The sequence below is a fragment of the Sorex araneus genome, chromosome 1, assembly GCF_027595985.1.
Source record: "Sorex araneus isolate mSorAra2 chromosome 1, mSorAra2.pri, whole genome shotgun sequence".
Lineage (NCBI taxonomy): Eukaryota > Metazoa > Chordata > Mammalia > Eulipotyphla > Soricidae > Sorex > Sorex araneus.
In genome coordinates, this window is record NC_073302.1 from 359,501,151 (window position 1) to 359,524,196 (window position 23,046).

The 23,046-nt window shown below is 45.3% G+C and overlaps 1 protein-coding gene and 1 non-coding gene across 6 annotated transcripts in view; one reads left to right on the forward strand and one right to left on the reverse strand.

Moving 5' to 3' along the window:
• PDE1C (phosphodiesterase 1C) overlaps positions 1 to 23,046 on the forward strand; it is a 645,533-nt gene that overhangs the window by 208,473 nt on the left and 414,014 nt on the right. For all 5 annotated transcript variants that reach the window (XM_055138682.1, XM_055138699.1, XM_055138691.1 and 2 more), the window contains one exon: positions 5,635 to 5,685. In XM_055138682.1, the coding sequence (XP_054994657.1) occupies positions 5,635 to 5,685 (51 nt within the window). The remainder of the gene's footprint in view (positions 1 to 5,634; positions 5,686 to 23,046) is intronic.
• Positions 17,689 to 17,795, reverse strand: LOC129401286 (U6 spliceosomal RNA). The gene has a single exon (XR_008628217.1). It is a non-coding gene; the product is annotated as a U6 spliceosomal RNA (small nuclear RNA).

Consider the following 23,046-nt stretch of genomic DNA (forward strand, 5'->3'; position numbering starts at 1 on the left):
ACACTACCCCATTCAGTTATTTTAAATACCACATATTAGTGATAGTATCCTATGTTTATCCTTCTTGTGACTTACTTCACCTAACACGATGTCTTCCACTTCCATCCATATCACAGCAAATATCATTCCTTGTATGTGAGGTCTACTGTTAGTGAGACTTCTCTGCATATTAAATTCACTTGCAAATGGAATACTCTATATCTGTAATTTTTATATAAATAAATCCTTCTGGGAAATAAAATAAAATAAGATTCTTGGGAAGTCCTCAGGAAATTCCAAGAGAATAAAATAAAGTATAATCTGCCCTTATTTTTGGAGGGGGAGGCATACCAGGCAGTGCCCAGGCTTACTTCTGGCAGTGTTTGTGGGACCATGCATATTCAGGGGATTGAACTAGAATCTCTACATGTTGTACAAACACCTTAAGCCCTGTACTATATCTCCTACCTCTCTGCTCTTTTTATTATTATTATTCTTTTCTTTGGTTTGGGGGCCCATGTGGTTGAGCTCAGGGATTATGTATGTCTGTGTGCTCAGGGATCACTTCTGGCAGTGTTCAGGGGACCATATCTTGTGCCAGAGATTAAACCCATATTGACAACATACAAAGTAATTTCCCTACTTGCTATTCTATTTCTCCCCTCTACCTTCCCCTTCCCCACCCACTTTCCTGTCCCCCCCTTTTGTTTTTGGTTTGAACGTGCAACACTTCACTCAATTTAGTTGTAATACCGATGCACAAAAAATAAAAGATACTGATTTACCTGAAAGAAAAATTTCTTAAAATATTGTTCAGAAATAGAATTCTCAAAAGTGAGATCAGTGTTTAAATCAAATGTGAGAATAATGACAAAATGTAATATAAAATATATACAGTAATTTTCCAATTGATTAATTAGGGCAATTCTTTTTCAAATCAAATAAATATGATAACATTTCATTGCTAAAACATTGTATAGCAAATTTTGCAGTTGTTAAAGTTTCCTTCCCCTACTTTGTTCCTTAATAAGATTCTTTAGCTATTTTGAAGCTTTCTTTTAAAAATACTCCACTTTATTTAAACACTATAGTTTACAGAGTTGTACATGTGCATTTGTTATAGACTTCTGATATTCCAACATCTATCCTACCACATGTGTGACATTCTCTCCATCATTTTCCTCATCATCCAAGCCTACCCATCTAGCAGGCCAAAATAATTTATTTTATATTGCTTGTGACAATTAAATTTCTTATAGAATTATCAAAAAATACTTTAGTAAAAGAAAATCTATTAAAATCATTGTATCTCACCAGAGGGACCCTGAAACCTTGCCTGAGTGTTTTCTAAACTGCTGTTGCCAGTGAGTCTTCTGTGCTCCTGTGTTTGTTTGTTGAGCTTAGCTGGCTTCTATGTTACTTTCCCATTGAATTTGCTTTGTAGCTACCCGGATGTCAGTGTTGTAACATTTGGAGAGTTTGGAGATGTCAGTGTAGTTTGGAAAATATCTTCATTTCCTCATTAATGTTAGAACCAAAGTGCCAATTATAATAAGATAGTAATTGAGAGCACTGAGAGAAATGGCACTGAATTTATAGACCATTTGGGGTGGTAAGAATTTGCAATTTAATAATGTTAATTATTTTAGGACCCAAAAAATGGTTTGACTCACCATCTTTAAAAACTTTCTTCATTTTGCTTTCTTCATTCTGCTCGAGACAGCATAGCAGAATGCTGCTTGCCTTGCAAATGCCTGAGCCTGGCTAGATCCCCAGCACTGCACATACTTCCCTGAGTCCCATCACGAGTGAGCCCTGAGCACCCAGTTAGGAGTAAGCTTAGAGCGTATCTAGGTCTGCTCCCCCAAATACCCAATCCCCCCAAGTTAAGGATATGTTAGGGGTTCTAACATGACACCTGGGACTTTTCATGGCATGTGGAAGCTTCTTTGAGGTCTAGCTGTACACACCCATCTGTGGCAGTTGCTCTCAGCTCAAATCTGCTCCATTTCTTTCTAGAAACAGTGACCAGAGGCTTTATTCGACGTGGCACTCACTGTTTTGGGCCTATAAACTATGTTGACTCCTGGGTATGACTTGAGAAACTAAGATATTCAGATTCTTGGATCCCCATCCCGAAACCACTCAGCCCAAATCTGCCTTTCAACAAACTTCCTTAATGTGTGTGGGATTTTTTGGTTGTTGTATTTTTGCTTCTCGGCCACATCTGACTGTACTCAGGAATTACTCCTGGTGGTGCTTCAGGGTCGATCTGGGGTGGAGAAGGGGTGGAGAAGGACTGGAAGCTTAGGGAAGCTTTTGAGCCATGGAATAGATCCATGGGTGCTTATGATTATGGCTGGATGAGGAAAACTTGAACTGGGGATGCAGTGAGAATGGGGTGGGGTGGGAGGCTAAGGCACAGAGAGGTTTGGAGGGCAGGCAGGCGAATTATTATTCTAAAGCATATGGCTAGGGGACTGAACCAGATTACCACAGCTAGGGTGCTTACCTTGCATGAAACTCACCCCCAGTTGGATCCCTGGCACCCCATATGGCCCACCAAGCACCAGGAGTGATATCAGAGCATCGCCTGGTGCGGCCCCCAACCAAACCAAAAGGCATGTAGCCAGGCATAGAGGGTGCTTTGAAGAGCATCAGGGCAGGGGTTCAGTTATCAGGACACTTTGAGGTCGTGGGGTGTAGCTCGGGGGCCTGAGTCTGCCCTCTGACTGGGACAGACAGCTAGGGGCAGGCTTGGAATTCCTTCTGTAGGGAGACATCCCACCTGGCGCCCCACAGGCCTGTCGTGATTCCTGGCTTTTCCTTACAACTTCTGTCTTGGGTCAGTTGTTCCGGTCCTGTTCTCGGGAGGGGACTGGGGAGCAGTGGAAAGGGCCTCTGGGTGAGGACTTGAACACGGCGGCTGCCCCTGCTCCTTGTCTTCCCTTCTGGAACTTGGGGGCTGGAGCGATAGCACAACAGGTAGGGCGTTTGCCTTGCACGCGGCTGGCCAGGTTCGATTCCCAGCATTCTATATGGTCCCCTGAGCACTGACAGGAGTAATTCCTGAGTGCAGAGCCAGGAGTTGCCGGGTGTGACCCAAAAAAGCTTTAAAAAAAAAAAAAACCTTTGGAACTTGAACATTGGCGGGGCTGGGGCTGTTAGCAATTGTTTGTAATCCTGCTGTAAAATCCCGCCAGTTTCTGCAGCAGACTGGGGCAAAAGAACCCCCTTGTTTTGTGTCTGACTTCAGAGATCTGTGTAGGTGTCCTTTCATTGATCAACTTTGAACTCACGTTTGAGGGAATCTCGGGTCTATGCTCTTTCCTCCTTTCCTCCTTTCCCACCACCCTTGCTGGGCGCAGAATGAACTGCCACCTCCCCCTGCTGGACATTTTGTGTAATGTTCTATTTGTAACTGTACAAAGAGTAGGGGTAGAGGCTGCCAATGACAGAAATATGAACGTAGACGGAAACGACGACATCTGTTAATTTGTAAAACGTTTTCCACATGAAATGCATTATAAAACGTTTGGCTTCCTGAGAGAGTGACAGTAATTTTTTTAAATTCCTTCCATTCTTTGATAAAGGCTGCAGTAGTTTATGAGTGATCTTATGCTGTGGCTACACTTTCCTATGCTTTAGTGATTACATTAGCAGATTTATTCTGCCTCTATTTTGGATGTTTCTTCCTGAACTGAAATGCTCTCCAGCTGAGTACCTTGGGTGTTTATCCAAGCAGATGACCAGTGTTTGTGTTTGTACTGTATGTCTGCAGAAGTCAAGGTGTAAATCTCCCTTTATAAAAATTGCACCTACCCTTCATTCTGTAAATGGAGATTAAGTGTCATCTATAGTGAGTGAAGCTTGTGTTTGTATTTAGTCACTGGGTTCCGTGTTATCCTCCGATACGGTTTTCCTAAGTGTAAGAGATTGTGACTCTATTCACATGATACTGTCTAGTCACTTGTCAGAGGAAAGTAAAATGATCTGAGAATTTGGGGGTAAGGTTTGCTCAGGCAGCAATCAGAATAATTTCCACGATTCATCTCTTAGAGCTTCTCTATTGTGTTTTAATTGCAATATTCTTTGTTTTGGGGCCATAACTGGATGGTGGTCTGGGCTTACTCCTGGACCAGTGCTCAGGGAATGCTCTTGGAGGTTAAGGCAAGCACCCTACCTGCTGGACTATTGCTTCGCCCCCCCTAAATTGCAATATTCTTAACACACCCTCGAGAAGGAGATATGCTTTCCCCTGAGCCACCTCTGCAACCTCTGCCACTTCTGAACAGCTGGGAAGTCAAGGACTGATAAAGTTAGTGATGAGCTTGTACACAGCAGGGACCTGAGTCCTACCAGCCCCCACCAGGTGGCTGTAAGGCCACACCTGACGTCCACTTGTTCTTCGAGGCGTGGGAGTTAATCCCCACCACTCAGTTTCTCAGGGAGAGTGGACTCAGGCTGGAGCAAGGAATTGCCCTTTGCAGGAAAGGAGTCAATCCTAGGCCTTCCCAGGCCTTTTGGGTTCTTTGCCTTTCAGCAAAGCATTTCAGGAGTAGGTGAGCAGTGATGTAAAAACTGATTTTCTTTGGAGGTTTTTTTGAGGCAGGGGAGGGAAGGAGGGAGAGAAAGAGAGAAACACTGTCAAGAGAGAATGTGGGCTTCTCCAAAGACAGAGAGAGTTCTGAATGGCCTTTCCAAAGACAGAGAGAGTTCTGAATGGATATTCTTCAGGTTACCTTGGCCTGGCATTTTCTGCAGAGGGGAGAGTTAATCAGGCACTGTTATAAAGGGACAAATTGGAAGTCTTCTGGAAATCTCCTTCAGGTCCTTATCTCAATCTTTTTATCTGTTGAAGTTTGTCCTCTCTGTAGTGGTCCAGCCTCCTCAGGGTCTGCTGCTGGTCCCAGGTAAAGGTCTTATAGGGCTTTAATTTCTGTGCTCACAAGGTGGGCTTTTTATAGCTTAGGGACTACTGGTTTTACTGCTTCCCAGGTATTCCATAACCTTGGGGACCCTTTCCTTTTATTACTACCTAGGAATTCCATTGCCATGGGTACCCTTCCCTATCTAGCTGCCTGCCTACCTGTGTCTCCGTGTAAATCGACATTGGCCTGGTGCTGGGCGTGTTCTCAGGCTGGAGAATGACCCGGGCAGAGGGAGCTTGGAGAATCAAAATCCTAACTTTGACTCAAGAAGTGGCCTCAGGCTGGTTCCTTCCTCTAGACCCGGTAAATAAAGTAGACATTCTGAAGGTTCTCTCTTGCTCTCTTCAGATGTCCTTCCCAGGGTAGTGAAGACAACTGACCTCATTTATGTGCCTGGAGCAGTCTTGGGAACAGCGGGCAGGAGTAAAGTTGGTTCTGTTCTCTCAGAGAGACACTCACACTCCACTGAAAGACAGAGGGGTCTAGAGTTGGTGCTCTAGGTTGGACATGGTCTGCAAACATTTCTGTTTTTTAAAAAATACTTTTATTGAATCACAGTGAGATACACCGTTACAAGGTCGTTCATGATCAGGTTTTAGTCATACAGTGCTCTAACACCTGTCCCTTCACATTTCCCACCACCAGTGTCCCAGTTTCTCTGCTCCCCTCCACCCCCTACTTTTCTTCTCTCTCTCATGTTCTCATTTCTTTTTTTTTATTCCAGTTGCGAATGAAGCTGGGGACAAGACGGCCAGGCCTCTCGCTCGATTCTCCAGTGAGTAAATCTTGTTTTGCTTCTTTCCTGGGCTCTCTCAGGCATCCTTTCATCTGGGCAGCTCGCCTCGGGCACCCTCAGTCCATGTGAGATGCAGAAGCCCTCTTCCGGGGTGGCTGTCCCGTTTGAGCTCCACCGGGGGTGCCCTCTGCACGGCTGTTGCTGCAACCCTCAGAGCTGTGGCTTACCCAACTGTGCTCCAGGACTCAGCAGAACTGGCCGTGGCCGCCACAGAAGGGACAGGGCCTGTCTAGAAAGGCAGAGGCCTGAGAGCCGCTGAGTCAGGGTGGGCATTTCAGCAAGCCCCCCTGACTCCGTGCCAGCTGGGATGTGAGAAGCCCTGCACTGGGGAATTGCAGCAGCTTTTCGAGGGAAGGTTCTGTGATTTAAATAAAGACAGTGAGAAAGGGTGTGCGGAATGCTTGGAGCTATTCAGGTCCACTCCACACCAGTGCCGCACAATGTGCATTACCTTGGCTCATGCGCACGGTCATGTGTGCATGTGTTATTTGCATAATGTGCATACGTATATTTGCATACACATCACTGTCACTGTCATCCCGTTGCTCATCGATTTGCTCGAGCGGGCACCAGTAACAGCTCCATTGTGAGACTTGTTACTGTTTTTGGCATACTGAATACTCCATGGGTAGCTTGCCAGGCTATGCTGTGCGGGCGAGATACTCTCAGTAGCTTGCCAGGCTCTCCAAGAGGGGCGGAGGAATCGAACCTGGGTTGGCTGCGTGCAAGGTGCCCTATTGCTATGCTATCGCTCCAGCCCTGCATACATATATTTGCATATATGTATATATGTATTTGCATGTATGTATAAATATAGACATATGTGCATATATATGTACATATTTTTGTTTAGCTCAAATTATTTTATTTTTTAAACTTTTTAATTAATTCAGGTTCTGTGATTTATAAACTGTTAACAACGGTTTCCTGTACACATACTTCCAACACCGCACCTGTCCTCAGTGTGCCCACTTCCTGCCCTAAGGACCCCAGCACCTCTTCCTTTCAGATGCAGTGTTCCCCACCCCCAACACACACACACACACACACACACACACACACACTCAGAGGAACTCAGATACGTGGGTCGAGCCATGGCTGTGTTGGTTTTGACCTTTTGTTGCTACCTTGCCTTGTATCTCTAGTTCCTGTATTGAGAGGGATCCTTGGGGATGCATGTATTTTAGGGGCCACACTTGGCACTGTGGGGGCAGAACATGAGGTGCTGGGGGGCAAGCTGAGCTCCGGGCCTTGGGCAGGCGAGGTCTGCATGCTAGCCCCTGAGCCCGGGCCCCTGCCCTGTCACCCTGAAGGCCGAGAGAGTGAATGGCTTCCCACAGCCTGGGGCTCCTGGAGCACTTTGGCTCCCAGCCATGCCCATTTTGCTTGACTCCTGTGTTTCTGGGTCTTGAGCCCCATGGGAGGTAGGCGTCAACACCATACCCCGTTTCCTATAGCAGAGTGCGGTACCCTGCAGGGAAGAAAGCCCAGGTGTCCTGTGAAGGGCGTAGGTTAGCTGGAGATGGACCCACCACATGTGCAAATCTGCAGGCACCAACTTTCCTTCCACTATAACTCACTGGCTTTCACTTCACTTCTCCAATGCGGACCTCACTTTTCCCACCTGCAAATATAGGGCAAGCACACCCACCTTCTTTCCTTTATGAAAAAAAAGTTTCTCTTTTGAAGTGGTGGCACGAGAGAAGTCCCATGAGTTCCTAATTACTGTGTTGTTCATGGAGGGGTGGGAGGGTTTGACCAAACGTTTGATTTTGGTGCTGCCTCACCCATGAGGCCTGTGCTTGACAGCTGGGCCACCCTCCAGCTCGTCGGCTAGGTGTTGACCTTGGATTTTGCCAGAACAAGTCATTGTAAAGTCGGAAGTGTCATTCCTCTACATACAGGGCTTCTTTTAAAACTTTTGGGACTGATTTAAAACTTCGGGACTTATTCCTAGAAATGACTTTTATGCATCTGTAATAATATATAGCAGTGTAAGAGCATTAAGTGCTTGCCTTTAGAAATTGTGTCACGAAACACTTCTCCTGGGCTCCAGTTCTCACTGTATTCCTGGAAGCATTAGTTCCAAAGTAAGTCAATCCCACAGCTCATCAGGGATGTTGATTGTGCTTGTTCATCTCATGAGCATTTGTCAGACAAGCTCATAAGCTGGAACTGCAACCTAGCTCTGCCCTTGGCTACTGCCCTTCATGTACATGCTGGGAGCTCTTCTTGGGATGTGGGAAGGGGCTGCAAGCCACAAGGAAGCCCAGTGTAGTCTGTGTCTTTGTTTTAAGGGGTTTCCAAATGGCGTGGCTGGGCGGGAAGTTTGATTGGTAGGACATAGGTGAGGACATGCGGGAAAAGGTTCTCTCAGAGGAAGAAACAATTAGGACAGGCCAGTTATGTAGGACCCAACCCCTCAAAAAGAAAAGGAACAAAAAGTCTCCTGCAAGTGCAATGTGCTGGAAAAAGAGGCCAGATGACATATCAAATACCAAATCTTTCTGTAGCAAATCCAAGCAGGAGAACAGGAGGCTTGTAGGAAGGGAACAGTCAGGAATGTGCACGTATGATTGCCACTCACTTTACTCCAGTGAAGCATCCAGCTGGGGAAGGTGAGGGGATCTGGAAAAAGACTTTTCTTTGGAAACTGGAAGGTGCCACATGCCAGCTTTCCCTATGACACAGGCCTCACCAGCATGGAGCTAAGCTCAAGAAGGCAGGGAGGATCAGCTGTAAATGCTGCGAAAACTCAGCCCTCAGGGTCATTAGAAGAAAACTCAGAAGGTCTGGAGAAAGGGAACGTCCACTTGCCCTGTCTTTCCTGTACTCCCGACGCTTTCATTCCCAGGGACTTTTCACAGGGGACCCTGATGCCCCTGGGTCATCTCTTCCTTCCTCTGTATTACCTGTACTTTTCTTCACGCCCCGTATTGCAGCAGAGGTGAGTGGTGATGATTCCATTGAAGAAATCATAAAGGAGGTGGGGTGTGGGTGGCCGGTTGGAGGCCTGGGTTTGAGTCTCCGCATTGTGTGGTTCCCAGAACCTTGCTGGGGCAACTCTGAGTACTGAGGCAGGAGGCAGGAGTAGCTCCCGAGCACCCCTGGTTGTGGCTGAAAAACTGAAAAAAATTCTAAAGGAGAACTGGAGGGCAATAGAGTGTGGGAAATAGAGTGTGAGCGTCCGTTAAAACATCGCAGTTTCCAGGGCCAGAGAGATATAGTACAGTGGGGAGGGCATTCGTCTTGCACGTGGCTGACCTGGGTTCAATTCCTGGCAACTGGTGTAGTGCCCCCAAGTCCATCATCATGCCATGAATGATCTCTAAGTGCCAAGCCAGGAGTAAGCCCTGAGCACTGTTGGGTGTGACCCCCAACTGAAACACAATAGAACAAAAGCCAGGTTATCACACACTGGCTTCTGACCCTAACTTGGCCAGCAGCTGGTTTTCCAGCTGGTCCACTTCTGAAGAGCATCTGTTCTACAGCAGGGTCCCCTTTCTTTGCAGCACCCCCCCCCCCATCTCTGTGTAGCTGGCTGGCCCCGCCACCCTCGAACCATTGTGTCTTCCTCAAAGAAACTGACATCGCAGCTCCTGAGTGGAGCTCAGTGCCTGTCACCTACAGGCTGGAGGCACAGTGATGCCACGAAGGGCAACATGGGCATGGCAGATGCTCTGGGGAGTCCTATGAGACTCCAGATCCTGTCAGACGTCTGTCACCATTCCCTAGGATTTACACTTAGCCAATCTTTGATTATTGTCTTCACTCTGAGAGGCTCTTTAATAGCAACTGCAGGCTTATGGGGTAGCAAGGAAGGCATTTCCCTGGGAGTGGGGCATGGATGGAGGCGGGGAGACGAGGCCCAGGAAGTGGTGAATAGTATTATCCTCCCTCCGAAACCTACAGGAGATCAAAGTGTTCAGAGAATGAGGGCCAAAAGTGAACAGGACTAATGTACTGGGTGAGCGCCAGACCTGTGGGCTTGGAACCAGCTTAGCGTGGTGGCTCAGAGTGACCTGCATCATGGGGTGAGCTGTTCTGAGCCCAGGCTCCCTGTGTGTGTGGCCTTGTGCCCTGATGCCCCGGGCAGGGGGAGCTGGCAGAGTTCCTCTGTGGGCACTGCAGGCCGGTTTCCATCAGCCGTGGCTGTCGCCATTTTACACACGAAGGCAACAAGGCCAGATAAAACATTGAGAATTGCTCACAGCTAGAATTCTAGATCCTCAGGTTCCAAATTTTGCTTGATTCTGGTGTCTGTCATTTCCTGGCCTGAGTTGCTGGGCTTTGCCAATTCAGTGACTTAGGGACTTGGGGACCTGCCAGCTTGATGGCTTCCTAGGTCCACACAGTCCTGACCCCCACTTGCACATGGTTCCATCTGGGGCGGGAAGACCTTTCTTGGAACATTCTCTTCTGCCAGCTCCCAGAAGCCCGCTCAACAAAGGGAAAAGCTCTAAGGATGGAAATGCAAATCCTCATTCTTACTCTGGTGGAAATGACTGGTAATAGGCTCTTTATTCCTCCTCCCACTCAAAAATATATTCTTAGTATAAAAACAGAGGGGACCGGTGGGACTATTTCAACTACTGTTCACTTGTATTTACTAGTTACTGAACACCCCGGATGAGCCTACACTGCTTTTTGCATAAGAAACCAATTCAGCCAGGACAAGATCCCTGCCACTGAAGATAGTAAGGCTTGGAGTGAGGAGTCAGAAAGTTACCAGGTGATAGAAATGAAAAGGCCGGGTCCAAGGGTAAGAGAGAAATGGAAGGGGCATAAGAAGAGGTGGGCAGGAGGTCGCAGGGGCAGGATGGTTAATTGAGGTGAGGTGTGTCTGTGTCAAAACCATTGGTCTAGCATCACTGGAAGCAGGAGATCCAAACTACAGCAACCAAACTTTAAAATGTGCCAGTTGGAGCTGGAGAGATGGTATGGCCAGCAGGGTGCTTCCTTTGCATGTGGCTGATCCAGGTTTATCCCTGGCACCCGGTATGATTCTCAGAGCTGCCAGGAGTGATCTCTGAGCACAGCTGTGTGTGACCCCCACCCCCACTCCCACAATCCCCCAAAAAGTGGGTGTCAAGGAAGCAGGCAGCGGTGGAACCTGGGGGCACTGGTGGGAGGGAAGTGGGACACTGGGAGTGGCATACCCTATGCATGAAACTTTATTATGGACACATTTGTAAATCATGGTACCTAAATAAAAAAAAAATTATTTGGCAAGCAGAAAGAAAGATGAGTTGGCAATGTGGAAAGTGCTATGATAGAGGGCTTACAGGGGATGGTCTTGGAGGCAGAAGGGCCTTTGCAAGGGACACAGAGAGCAGATGTACCAGTGGCATGACCTCTGAGGAGAGGGGTGGATGCGGGAGCACAGAGAAGGCAGGACACAGAGGAGCCTTACACCTCCACCCTACTCCTGCACCCACATTCCTAAACCCCGCCGCAGTCAGGTGGACATCTCACGGGATCTGAATGTCTCCTGTATATCTCTGGAACATGGAACTTGGGCTCTGCTGTCAAATTCTGGACTGGGACCCTCCAGGTGGTGCTGGAGGTCTGCTCCTGAATGAGTGCTCTGGAATCACTCCCAGCACTGCTTTTGAAACTGGGGAGTGTCTGGGATCACTCCCAGAGTGCCTACATTTAAATTGAAGCTTGCACTTCAGCTCTTTGAGCTGCCTGCTGGGCCCGAGGCTGGAGATTCATAACTCTGTGTGCCCTGGACAGTTAACCCTTCTAAGCCCTGTCTGGATTCAGAGTCCCCACTGGAACTCGCTAACAGAGTTGTGGCTGGTCACATGTAGAGGTGAGGGGGACTCAGCTGCCTGAAAACACTGGGCAGTGGTTGTGACCCAATTGAGGTTGATCATGGGTTATCCAGGACTGTGAGTGGCCAGTGGCCAGTAGCTGGATGAGGTTGGGGCAGCTGTGGTGGACACCAACTCTGATCATATGGGAAAATTGTTGGAAGCCCAGTTGAAACTCATGGTGAGTACAGGATAGTCCAGGCATGTGTGTGTGTGTACGTGTGTGGACATTCTGCCACTAAGCTGAGCTGTGTCTGTCCCCCACATGCCACCTCCCTTCCTTCCATGCATATTTAGTGAAGATTTTTATGGAGCAGGCCCTGGAGACAGTAGGGATGAGGAAGTTTGTCTTCAGAGCTCACATCTCATCAAGGAGAAGAAAGTGGCTCAGAAGGGCATGAGGGCAGCATTAGTGGTCAGTACCCAGAGCTGTGGGTGCAGGCAAGGGAATCTGAGCTGACCTGGGTCGGGTGAATGGGAGCACGTCTTCCTGGGAGACAGACCTCAGCTGGGGCGAGTGGGAGTTCATAGGGATGCGTCTATTCTTGCAGAGAAGGAACAAAATTAAAATGCCATTTTCCAGAGATGTCAGGTCATGTGTAGTGTCAACACATGGCCACAGTGTGGCAGGAAAAGCCCAGATCTGATGTGTGTGCCTGCGCCTGGGCTGCAGCCTGGGCAGCAGGTTGGGTATTGGCTCTTGAATGCTGAGTGAAAGAGTCCGCAGATGGGCAGCAATGTGGAGCGCTCCTCATTGCTGCGCAGCTGCGTGCTGGAGATTGCAGTGCTTCCCTCACTGAGGGGAGAGTCATTTCTTTTTCTTTTCTTTTTCTTTTTTTTGCTTTTTGGGCCACACCTGGCGATGCACAGGGGTTATTCCTGGCTTTGCACTCAGGAATTACCCCTGGCGGTGCTCAGGGGACCGTATAGGATGCTGGGATTCGAACCCGGGTCGGCCACGTGCAAGGCAAACGCCCTACCCGCTGTGCTATTGCTCCAGCCCCGAGAGTCATTTCTTTCCGGAGCTGAGCAGTGGTGGAAAAGAAAATCCAAAGCAGTAAGAAAACAGTGCCTGAAAATGTGATCTCTTGGACTCTGGCAGGCAAACATCCAGATGTTGTTGGAAAGAGATTACATGTGAAAGAATCTGGAGAGGTTTGTGTGGATGTGAATGCAAAGGGAGGTCGCTAGACTTTTTTAGTCTTTGAGTCACACCTGGCGATGCCCAGGGGTTACTCCTGGCTCTGGCTCTGTACTCAGAAATTACCCTTGGCAGTGATCAGGGAACCATATGGGATGCCAGGGTTTGAACCCAGTTTGGCTATGTGCAAGGCAAGCACCCCACACACTGGCCCCAGATCTCTCATCTATTTGTACCTAGAGTTTATGCTCTGGGTGAATGGGACAGGCAAATGCAGGTATGTACAGTGATGGGGGTGGGAGTGGGTGCTGGAGTTGGGATAGTGGAATTGAAAGGCCCAGTAAGGAGGGTCAGTACTGGAAACCCGAGTTGGGACTGTGGGGGTTTAGGGACCAGGATAAAGGAGAAGATAGAATAGGGGAAGGAAGGGCTATAAATGCCAGCAGCAGGTGGGGCGGTGAGTGCTGCTGCCCAGCTCTTATGGCCCACAAAGAAATGAGCCACAAATGGGGCGAGAGCCATACAGTCCTATTTCTCAATTTTCCTTTTTTATTTTTCAATTTTTCTTAAGCAGCTGTATTTCCTTTTTTTCTGTTTATTTCTTGAAAAAAATTTAAAGATTAACAAAGTTACTGATAGTTGAGTTGTAGGCATACAATATTTCAGTATTACCAATCCCACCTGTAGTGTCAACTTCCCTCCACCAGAGTTCCCAGATTCCCTCTCCACCCCATCCCTGCCTGTTAACTAAGTTTCAGTAGTGGTAGTCTACAAAGTTCCAGTGGTGGCAGCTTAGATCTAATGTTTTCAGTGTTGTTGAGCCTGTGTTTGGGGTGTAAGGCTATACTGCTCTCCTATATATCACCAGATCACCAAAGCCCTGATGCCTGCTCACCCATTACTTCCTGTTTCCTTCTCCCCCCTTGACTTTTTCCTTTTCAGACTTCCTCTCTAAACCTAGGTCAAGGGTGATCTAGGCACCCATTTACTATAATACATTTCCTCACCCAGTTATGTATATACCACAGATAAGTGAGATCATTGTGTGTTTGTCTTCCTTCTTCTGACTTACTTCACTCAACATATCTTCCAGTTCCAACCAGGTATCAGCAAATTATATGATTTCATTGTTCCTTGCAGCTGCATAGTATTCTATTGTGTGTGTGAGTGTGTGTGTGCATACATACATATATATGTATATACATATACACAGTCCATTCATCAGTCCTTGAACACCTAGGTTGATTCCATTTCTTAGCTATTGTACTGAGTACAGCAATGAATAATGGTGTGCCTAAGTCCTTTTGACAGAGTGTTTTTATTTTTTTAATGTGGCTGTCCACTATCTTCCTCTGACAAGTGTCTACTCATTTCCTCTTGTCATTTTTTGATAGGATTTTGGAATTTTTTCCATATCTTTGCAAATACTTTCTATATCTTGTATATCAAACCTTTATTTGATATGTTGAATGCAAATATTTTTCCCCATTCAGTTGTCTTTTGGTTTTGACCCAGGTTTCTTTAGCCATGCAGAAGCTATTTAATTTTATGCAGTCTCATTAGTTTGTTTTGGATTGTGTTGCCTTTGCCAGTGTATAAGCTCATTGAAGACCTTACCTTTGATGTCCAAATCTTGGAGTGTTCTGCCTGTTATTTTCCTCAGTGTACTTTATAGTTTCTTGTTGGATCTCAGGGTCTTTGATCCAATTTGAATTGACTTTGGTCCATTCCAAAAAATCAAGATATGGATCCAGGTTTAATTTCTTACACATAGTTATCCAATTTTTCCAGCATTATTTGTTGAAGAGGCTATCTTTACTCTATTTCATGCTCTCAGCTCCTTTATACATATGGGGTATTTGTATGGGGTATTTGATTCTGACTCATTGATCAGAGGGCCTATCTTTAATTCCAGTACCATGCAGATTTGATCACTATAGCTTTATAATACAATTCCAAATTAGGTAATGAAAAATCTCCAGATTTGTTATTTTTCAGTGTGGCTTTGGATATTTGTGGCCTTTTCTGATTCCATACAAACTTTATTACTGAGTTTTCTAGATCCTGGAAGAGTATTGTCTGAATTTGGATGGGGGTTGCATTGAATCTATATTATAGCTTAAGTAGGATAGCCATTTTAATAGCATTGATTCTTCCAACCCAAGAACATGGGATATTTTTCCATTTCCTAAGATCCTCTATCTTTTTCTTAAGTGATTTATTATAGTTATGGTATAGACCTCCCGTGTCTTTTGTTGAGATAACTTCTAGATACTTGATGTTTTTGAATACAATTTTAAATAGAACTGACTCCTTGATTGCATTCTCCTCTGATTCATTCTTTGTATATAAGAATGCAACTGATTTTTGTGTATTGATTTTGTAGTTTGCCACTTTGCTGTATTGGTTTATTGTTTCCTGGAACTTTTGTTGGACTCTTTGGGGGTTTTCTATGTACATTATTATGTCATCTGAAAATTGTGATCATTTGAGTTCTTCTTTTCCAATTTGGATCCCTTTGATTTGTTTTTCTTGCCTGATTGCTGTAGCAAGGACTTCTAATAGTATGTTAAATAGAAGTAGAGAGAGTGGACATCCTTGTCTTGTACCAGATCTCAGAGGAAATTCTTTCAGTTTTCCACTATTAAAGATGGCTTTTTAAAAATGGCCATTATTATAGGAGATATTGGCTGAAAATAGACTATAGACTGAACATGATGTGTACTTATTACCTCTATAGCAAACCACAACACTCAAAAAGAGAGAGCGAGCAAATGGGAATACCCTGCCACAGAGGCAGGGTGGGGGGAAGGTGACAGGGTGGGGGTGGTGGGAGGGATGCTGGAACCATTGGTGGTAGAAAATGGGCACTGGTGGAGGGATAGGTACTCGATCATTGTATGACTGAAAGGTAAGCATGAAAACCTGTAAGTCTGTAACTTTGTCTTACGGTGATTCACTAATAAAAATAAATAATAATAAAAAACAAAACAAAACAAAATAATAAAAATGGCCATGATTATATTAAGGAAGTTTCCTTCCACCCCTATTTTGTTGAGATTTTTAATTTTTTTTTATTATGAGTGGATGTTCGATCTTGTCAAAGGCTTTCTCTTCATTAATTGATATGATCATATCATTTTTATCATTCCATTTATTAATGTGGTTTATTGTTAATTGATTTCCTTACGTTGAACCATCCTTGCATCCCTGGGGTGAATCGCACTTGATCGAGGTGTATGTTATTTTTTTTTTCCTTTTTATGTCACACCAGGCAATGCTCAGGGGCTACTCCTGACTCTGACTACCTGGGGTAACCTCATACTTCTGGCTTTGGTTTCCTACTCTGTTGGTTATATTGTCCTCTATCTGCTTTTTTATTGTTCACATTTCTTCTGGTTTACATTGAGATGGGGGTCAAAAGCCCCTTCTCTTCCAGCAGAGTAAACAAAGGCTGTTGGTATGTTGGTAAAAGTAGCAGTTGACTGAAGATTAGGGATCAACACACTCTACAATTTACACCACTAATTTCATGTGTGTGTGTGTGTGTGTGTGTGTGTGTGTGTGTGTGTGTGTGTGTGTGTGTGTGTGTGTGTAAAATAACAGTCAGTGCTGGGGCAGGCCACGAGTGCAGACCAGAGGGCTCAGTGCCTGAGCGCTCTGTGATGCAGTTATTGTGAGCCATCAGGGCTGCCCCTGGCAGTACCTGGGAATCATGTGGTGCTGGTGATTGCATGCAGTGCTGCGCACATGCCAGATATGTGATTTTCCAGCTTGAGCTATCTTCCTTTATTCCTTTTTGGGTCACACCCGGCAATGCTCAGGGGCTATGAATAACCTGTTAAAAGATAACTTTGCTGGTGCTTGACTACCAAGTTGATCTTTCTTTCCCACCTAATTCATTTTTTCTTCTACGATTTCATTTACCTCTTAGGAATAAAAAGGTACTCCTTCTCATCTTAGGAAAAGCGGCTGATCTCAGATCCTCAGCCTCTCACCTCTCTCAACATTTTTCCCCCTACACACCAACCAGTTTCTTCTTTTTTAGTGGAAATTGTGGTTTCACTTCTTGTCACAGGGTTTTGTGTCATCTTTCTGTAGGGGTTTGTTGTGCTTGTAGGGGTTTTTCTTGTCTTACAGAAACCCCCTTAGTCTTTCTTTTAAGTTTGATTTTAAGCCTGTGAAGTTCCTGAGCTATTGTTTATTCCAGGGAATAATGTATGGTTCCTTCGAGTTTGAGAGTTTAGCTGGATAGAGTATTCTTGGTGAGGCATTCATTTCATTGAGTTTTTTCACTATATTTCCCCATTGTCTTCGGGCTTGGAGGGTTTCATCTGATTCACCCCGTAAATCTAAGGGGTGCTCCTTTGTGTATGATTTCCTTCTTCGACCTTGCTGCTTGTAGTATTGTGTCTCTATCCATGTCATCCATCATTTTGACTATGATATGTCTTGGAATTTTTTTATTAGGGTCTCTTAGCTGGCACCCTTCTGTCTCCTTGGATCTGGATGCCTGCCTTTTCCAGCTCTGGGAACTTTTTGGCAATGATAACTTTTTTTAAAAAAATTTATTGAATCACCGTGAGATAGTTACAAGTTTTCATGTCTGGGTTACAATCACACAATGATCAAACACCCATCCCTCCACCAGTGCACATTCCCCACCACCAGTAATCCCCAGTATACCTCCCTTTTCCACCCTCCCACTGCCTCCCTGGTAGACAATATTCCCCATACTCTCTCTCTACTTTTGGGCAGTATGGCTTGCAACACAGACACTGAAAGTTCATCATGTTTGGTCCATTATCTACTTTCGGCATACATCTCTCTTTCTGACTCATTTCACTTAGCATGATACACAATGGAATACTATGCAGCTGTTAGGAGAGGTGAAGTCATGAAATTTGCTTATAAATGGATAGAAATGGATAGTATCATGCTAACAGCAATGATATCTTTAACTGTGGCTTTTTCACTAGGGTTGCCTCCCTGTCCTTCTGGTACTCCCGATGATTCTTATGTAAAACTGTGGAACGCTTCATGAATTTGCGTGTCATCTTTGTGCAGGGGCCATGCTAATCTTCTCTGTATCATTCCAATTTTAGTATATATGCTGCCGAAGTGAGCACATGGTTTCACTTCTTGAGATAATAATAAATATTTATTATTTGTGATTTTTAGATAAGCATGATCAGTTAAAAAGAATCTGGGGGCAGAGAGATAGTACAGCTGGTAAGGCATTTGCCTTGCATGCAACTAACCTGGGTTTCATCCTTGCATCCTATATGATGGGCCCTCAAGTCCTGCCAGAGTGATCCCTGAGCACAGAGCCACGAGTCATTTCTGAGCACTGCCTGATGTGACTCAAAAACAACTTAAAAAAGACTTGATGCAATTTTGGGGGGGTAGTGAGATTTCTGGGAGATCAGGAAAGAAATAGGCTGGTTATTTCACACCAAGATCCTACTTCTCTACACCTATGTATGTATGTATGTATCTAGTCACATATATATACAAATATAATAAATATATTCCGATATTAGGATGATGAACAAAATCTCCAGGCTGCCTCTTTATCCCAAAGCCCACATCCTTTCACACCTGGTCATACTCAGGGCTTACTCCTGGCTCTGTTCTTAGGGATCACCCTTGGTGGTACTCAGGGGACCCTCTGGGATGCCAGAGATCAAACCTGAGTCATCTGTGTGCATGACAAGCACTCTCCCCCTTGTCCTGTCTCTCCAACCCAAGTTGCCTGGAAATTTCTAACTAGAGCCTCAGTTTCTTCAGCTCTTCAGATGGACAGACATCAGGGAGTGGCTCAAAGGGCTGAAGCACATGCTTTATATTTGGGATGCCTGGGCTTGATCCCTGGCACTGCAAGGTCCCCCTGAGCACCTCCAGCAGCAGTCCCTGACACTGAGTAGCCCTGAGCACTGTTGGGCGTGGTCCTTTTTAAAAAGGGACAATATCATTGTGTGTGGGCTGGAGCAATAGCACAGCAGGTAGGGCATTTGCCTTACTTGTGGTCAACCCGGGTTCGATTCCTCTGTCCCTCTTGGAGAGCCCGGCAAGCTACCAAGAGTATCCCACCTGCACAACAGAGCCTGGCAAACTATCTGTGACATATTTGATATGCCAAAAACAGTAGCAACAAGTTTCACAATGGAGACATTACTGGTACCTGCTCGAATAAATCAATGAACAACGGGAGGACAGTGCTACAGTGCTACATTAGGATGATGAAGCTTCTGCTTTTAGTAGAAGACAGGCCTGAAAATTCTTCTATATTTTATATGTAGAAATGCTGAGTAAAAAGTTTTTTAAAATGCTTTAAAATGCACAGTTAGGCTTGCCATACCCTCTGCAGGTGACGGAAGTGAGAGAGCAGCCCCTTGTGAACACAGCTGTAAATGTGCCTGCTCATGCCTGAGCTTGGCCGGAGGGGCTGGAGCTGCGAAGTCCAGGGATCTCTGTTTCCATTTAACATCCACATGGCCTCAGGAGTTCCAGTCCTGACGCTGCGCAGGGTGGGGAGTTGACTCTCAGACTTCTGCTTGGACTTGGACCTGCAAAAACATATGGCAGATTACATTTTCCAAAAATATTTTGCCACTCCATCTCTCATCCCACATGCTCCTGTGGCAGTGTGTAGATGTTGACAAGCCTCCCTCTGCGATGTGGAGCTTGTACCTTCCCCTGGAATCTTGGGATGGGGGGAGGGTGTTGCTGTGACTGTGGCACAAATAGTGCTCCGTGACTAGCAGAGTGAGATCATCAAAGGTGACGCAGTTGGCCACCGGGGCCTGTGGGGATGCTTGCTCTGGACCCTGTTCAGCTTGCTGTGAGCTAACCCAGAGCAGATGGAGCTCACCGCTGAGCCTTGCCCGGCTTATACTGAACGGTGGCGCTGATGGCAAGGTTCAGCGCTTGGGCCAGTTTATCTCCCAGCAGCTGATAGCTGGAACCAAGGGCCACAGTTTCATGAAAGAGGGAGAAACACAAGTTTCATACCTCAATGGAAAGCTTGCCCACATCATATTGTCAGAGGACCAGGTAGGATGGGAGATCCAGTCTCAAACTATAGCAGTCAGTTTAGGGAAGGAAACTTATTTTCCTCTCCAAGCTCTTGAGAAACTCTTCCCTGAAACTACCTTATTTTATTGTTGTTTTTTTTTTTTTTGGGCGGGGGAGGTGGGGGAGGTGGGTGGGTTGAGCCACAGCCAGCGATGCTCAGGGATTACTTCTGGCTCTGTACTCAGGAATTCCTCCCAGCAGTGCTGGGAAGACCATAGGTTGCCAGGGATCCAACCAGGTCAGCTGAATGAAGACAAGTACCTTTCCCACTGTACTATTTTTCCAGCCTCCAAACCACCATAGTTTAAACTAAGAAATTAATGACACTGGTTTCAGGTTCACTGTATCACTGTCATCCTGTTGATCATTGACTTGCTTGAGTGGGTACCCGTAACATCTCCATTCGTTACTGAGATTCGCCCTGAGACTTTAGCAGCCTCTCTTTACTCGTTTTCCTCAGTGATGCCACATTGGAGGCTCTTTCAGGGTGAGGGGAATGAGACCCATCATTGTTACTGTATTTGGCATATCAAATACGCCACAGCGAGTTTGTCAGGCTCTGCCGTGTGGGAAGGATGCTCTGGTGATGCTAGAAACTAGCATCATTCTGGTGATGCAAGATTGAACAACAACCTTGCCAGGTTCTCCGAGAGGAAAACTAGGCGATGTCAAAATCAAATGTAAAGCTGACAGGAATGCAAAAATCTTCGGAAATACACACAAGTTATAAAATGTGCTTACAGAGAAAACAAGACACACTAAATGTAAGTTCACAGATACCTTAAAATTTTTCTCAAGGCCTGGGATTGGGGACGGGGGGCAGGGGCAGTGGCAGCAACCTCCACTGAGCAAGAATTAGTGAACATAATCACTAGAGAATAAAGCTATAACATCTTTGATAATTTAATGACAGAATTGGAAGAAAATACCAACTGTATCTGTCTAAAAAAGAAGTTTACTTAAAAATCAAAAGAATTGAAACTTTAAGAAAAGAATAAGACATTTTAAGAAAAAAATATTTTTAAGAGTATGTAAAATTTCAAGAAATGTCAGAAAACAGTGGCCAGACACAACTGATTTGGCTTCGTTGGATCAGGCTAATAAGGAAAACAATGAACGGAAATTAGGCCAATTAGGCAAATATGAAAGAATATAAGGAAATTAGGCAAATGTGAAAGAATAGCTTAACCACAGAAAAAATGACATGAGAAGAACCAATGTACATTAGATTTTTTCAGTTACCTCTTTCAGTTCATTATTTCTTGTTGTAGTCCTAACATGGACTGGAACAATAGCACAGCGGGTAGGGTGTTTGCCTTGCACATGGCCAACCCGGGTTCGATTCCTCCGTCCCTCTCAGAGAGCCTAGCAAGTTACTGAGAGTATCCCGCCCACATGGCAGAGCCTGGCAAAGCTACCTGTGGCATATTCGATATGCCAAAAACAGTAACAACAAGTCTCACAATGGAGACATTACTGTTGCCTGCTCGAGCAAATCAATGAACAATGGGACAACAGTGCTACAGTGCTGCAGTAGTTCTAACATGAAATACCAGGGAGAAACTGTGGAAACTGGTAACTTAAAACCGAATGATAGAGAGTTTTCAGAATTGTTTGGTGATATGAATCATCATCTTAAAGAAACACATGTAGGCTGCAAGTAGGAAACACAACCAGCTAATTTTCTTGATATATCCTAATGAAACTTTCAGAATGTCATTAGCACTGAAAAAATCCTGACGATAAGTGGAGAGAAGGTGGGCTACACACTGTCTCCAAGAGTACAGATTGAGTCTTACTGTATGCAAAGAACCTTGATTTTTAGCGGGGTTCATGCCCCCTTTCCCAAACAATTCCCAAGTTCTCTCGAAGCTAAGTGTGTCCCTGTAAATAAGTCTTGGCTATCTTTCCCCGCTCTTGTGTACCCACATTCCTTTTCTTCTTTCTCCCTTCTGCTGTCTGGAAGGTGAATATAAGACAAAGTACTAGCTGCCATCAGCATGCATGCTTGCAATTTTGAGTCTGTTACTCGATCCTAATTGATATACTTATCAGTGAGAGGACAGAGGAACCCAGTGCCATGTAATCTCATCAATGGTAAGATCCAGAGACTATAAAACAAAGCTCCTGGAAGAGACCAATGCAGAATCTCCTGCCCCTGAGCCAGGCTGTCTTCACCGGGGCCCCCTCAGAATTTCCCTCCCTGCTCCAAGCAGAGCCCTGGCAGCCGAAAACCTCCAGAACCCAGCCACAGCCATGTTCAAGGCCACTTTCCACACACTTGGATGACCCTCACCCATGAAGGAGCTGACAGATGAACCCAGGTATGCATGAGATACCTGGCTGAGATACGTGGCTGAGATCTCCAAGCCTGCTCGGATCGGGACTGAGCCTCCTCCACCCAGATCCCCAGTTTTACAGTATCTTGGCTGTCACACCCACAAACTCCCCCTAGTGCCATGTAATCTCATCAATGGCCAAGACCAGAGACTATAAAACAAAGCTCCCAGAAGAGAGCGACACAATTTTTCTTGGAGTGCGCAGCCACATTTGTGGCCGCAAAACCTCTTTATCTTTATTTTATTTTTTATTTTTTCCCCTCCACACGGCAGAGCCTGGCAAGCTACCCGTGACGTATTTGATATGCCAAAAACAGCAACAAAAACATGCTCTTTGTGTTCCTGGAGTGAGCAGACGCCATCGGGCTACACTAACATACAATAGGGACAAAGGAAGATGTTACTGGCACCCGCTCGAGCAAATCGATGAACAATGGGATGACAGTGATAGAGTGATACAGTGATACAGTGAGTGGAAGTGAACCTGCTGTACTTCTCAGTAACAGATTTGAAGTCAGAAGACAAATACTACCTGTGAAGTAATATTTAATTGTACAAATGTGCTACATTTGATTTTTCCCCTTTTCATTTGGCCTGTCTTCACATTTTGGACATTGTGAATTGCCACAAATATTTGTTTATAATGTTTTTGTGTGGGTGTATATTTTTATTTGGCTTGGCTATATGTCCAGGAGAAGGATTGTTGAATCAGATGGTGACTCTCAGTTCAGAAACATTTTGTGAAACTGCCAGACTAATTTCCAAAGTCACTGAGCCATTTTATATTTCTATCAGCACCCTTTGTGGGTTTAAATTTCTACAAACCCTTCCCTACACTTTATGTGGTTATTATTTTAGATTTTAAACCTTGGGGATGTAATATCACATTATAGCTCTGCTTCGCATTTTTCATCATTATAAATGATGCTTAGAATCTTTTTTTTTTAATGCTTGGGGGAATTTC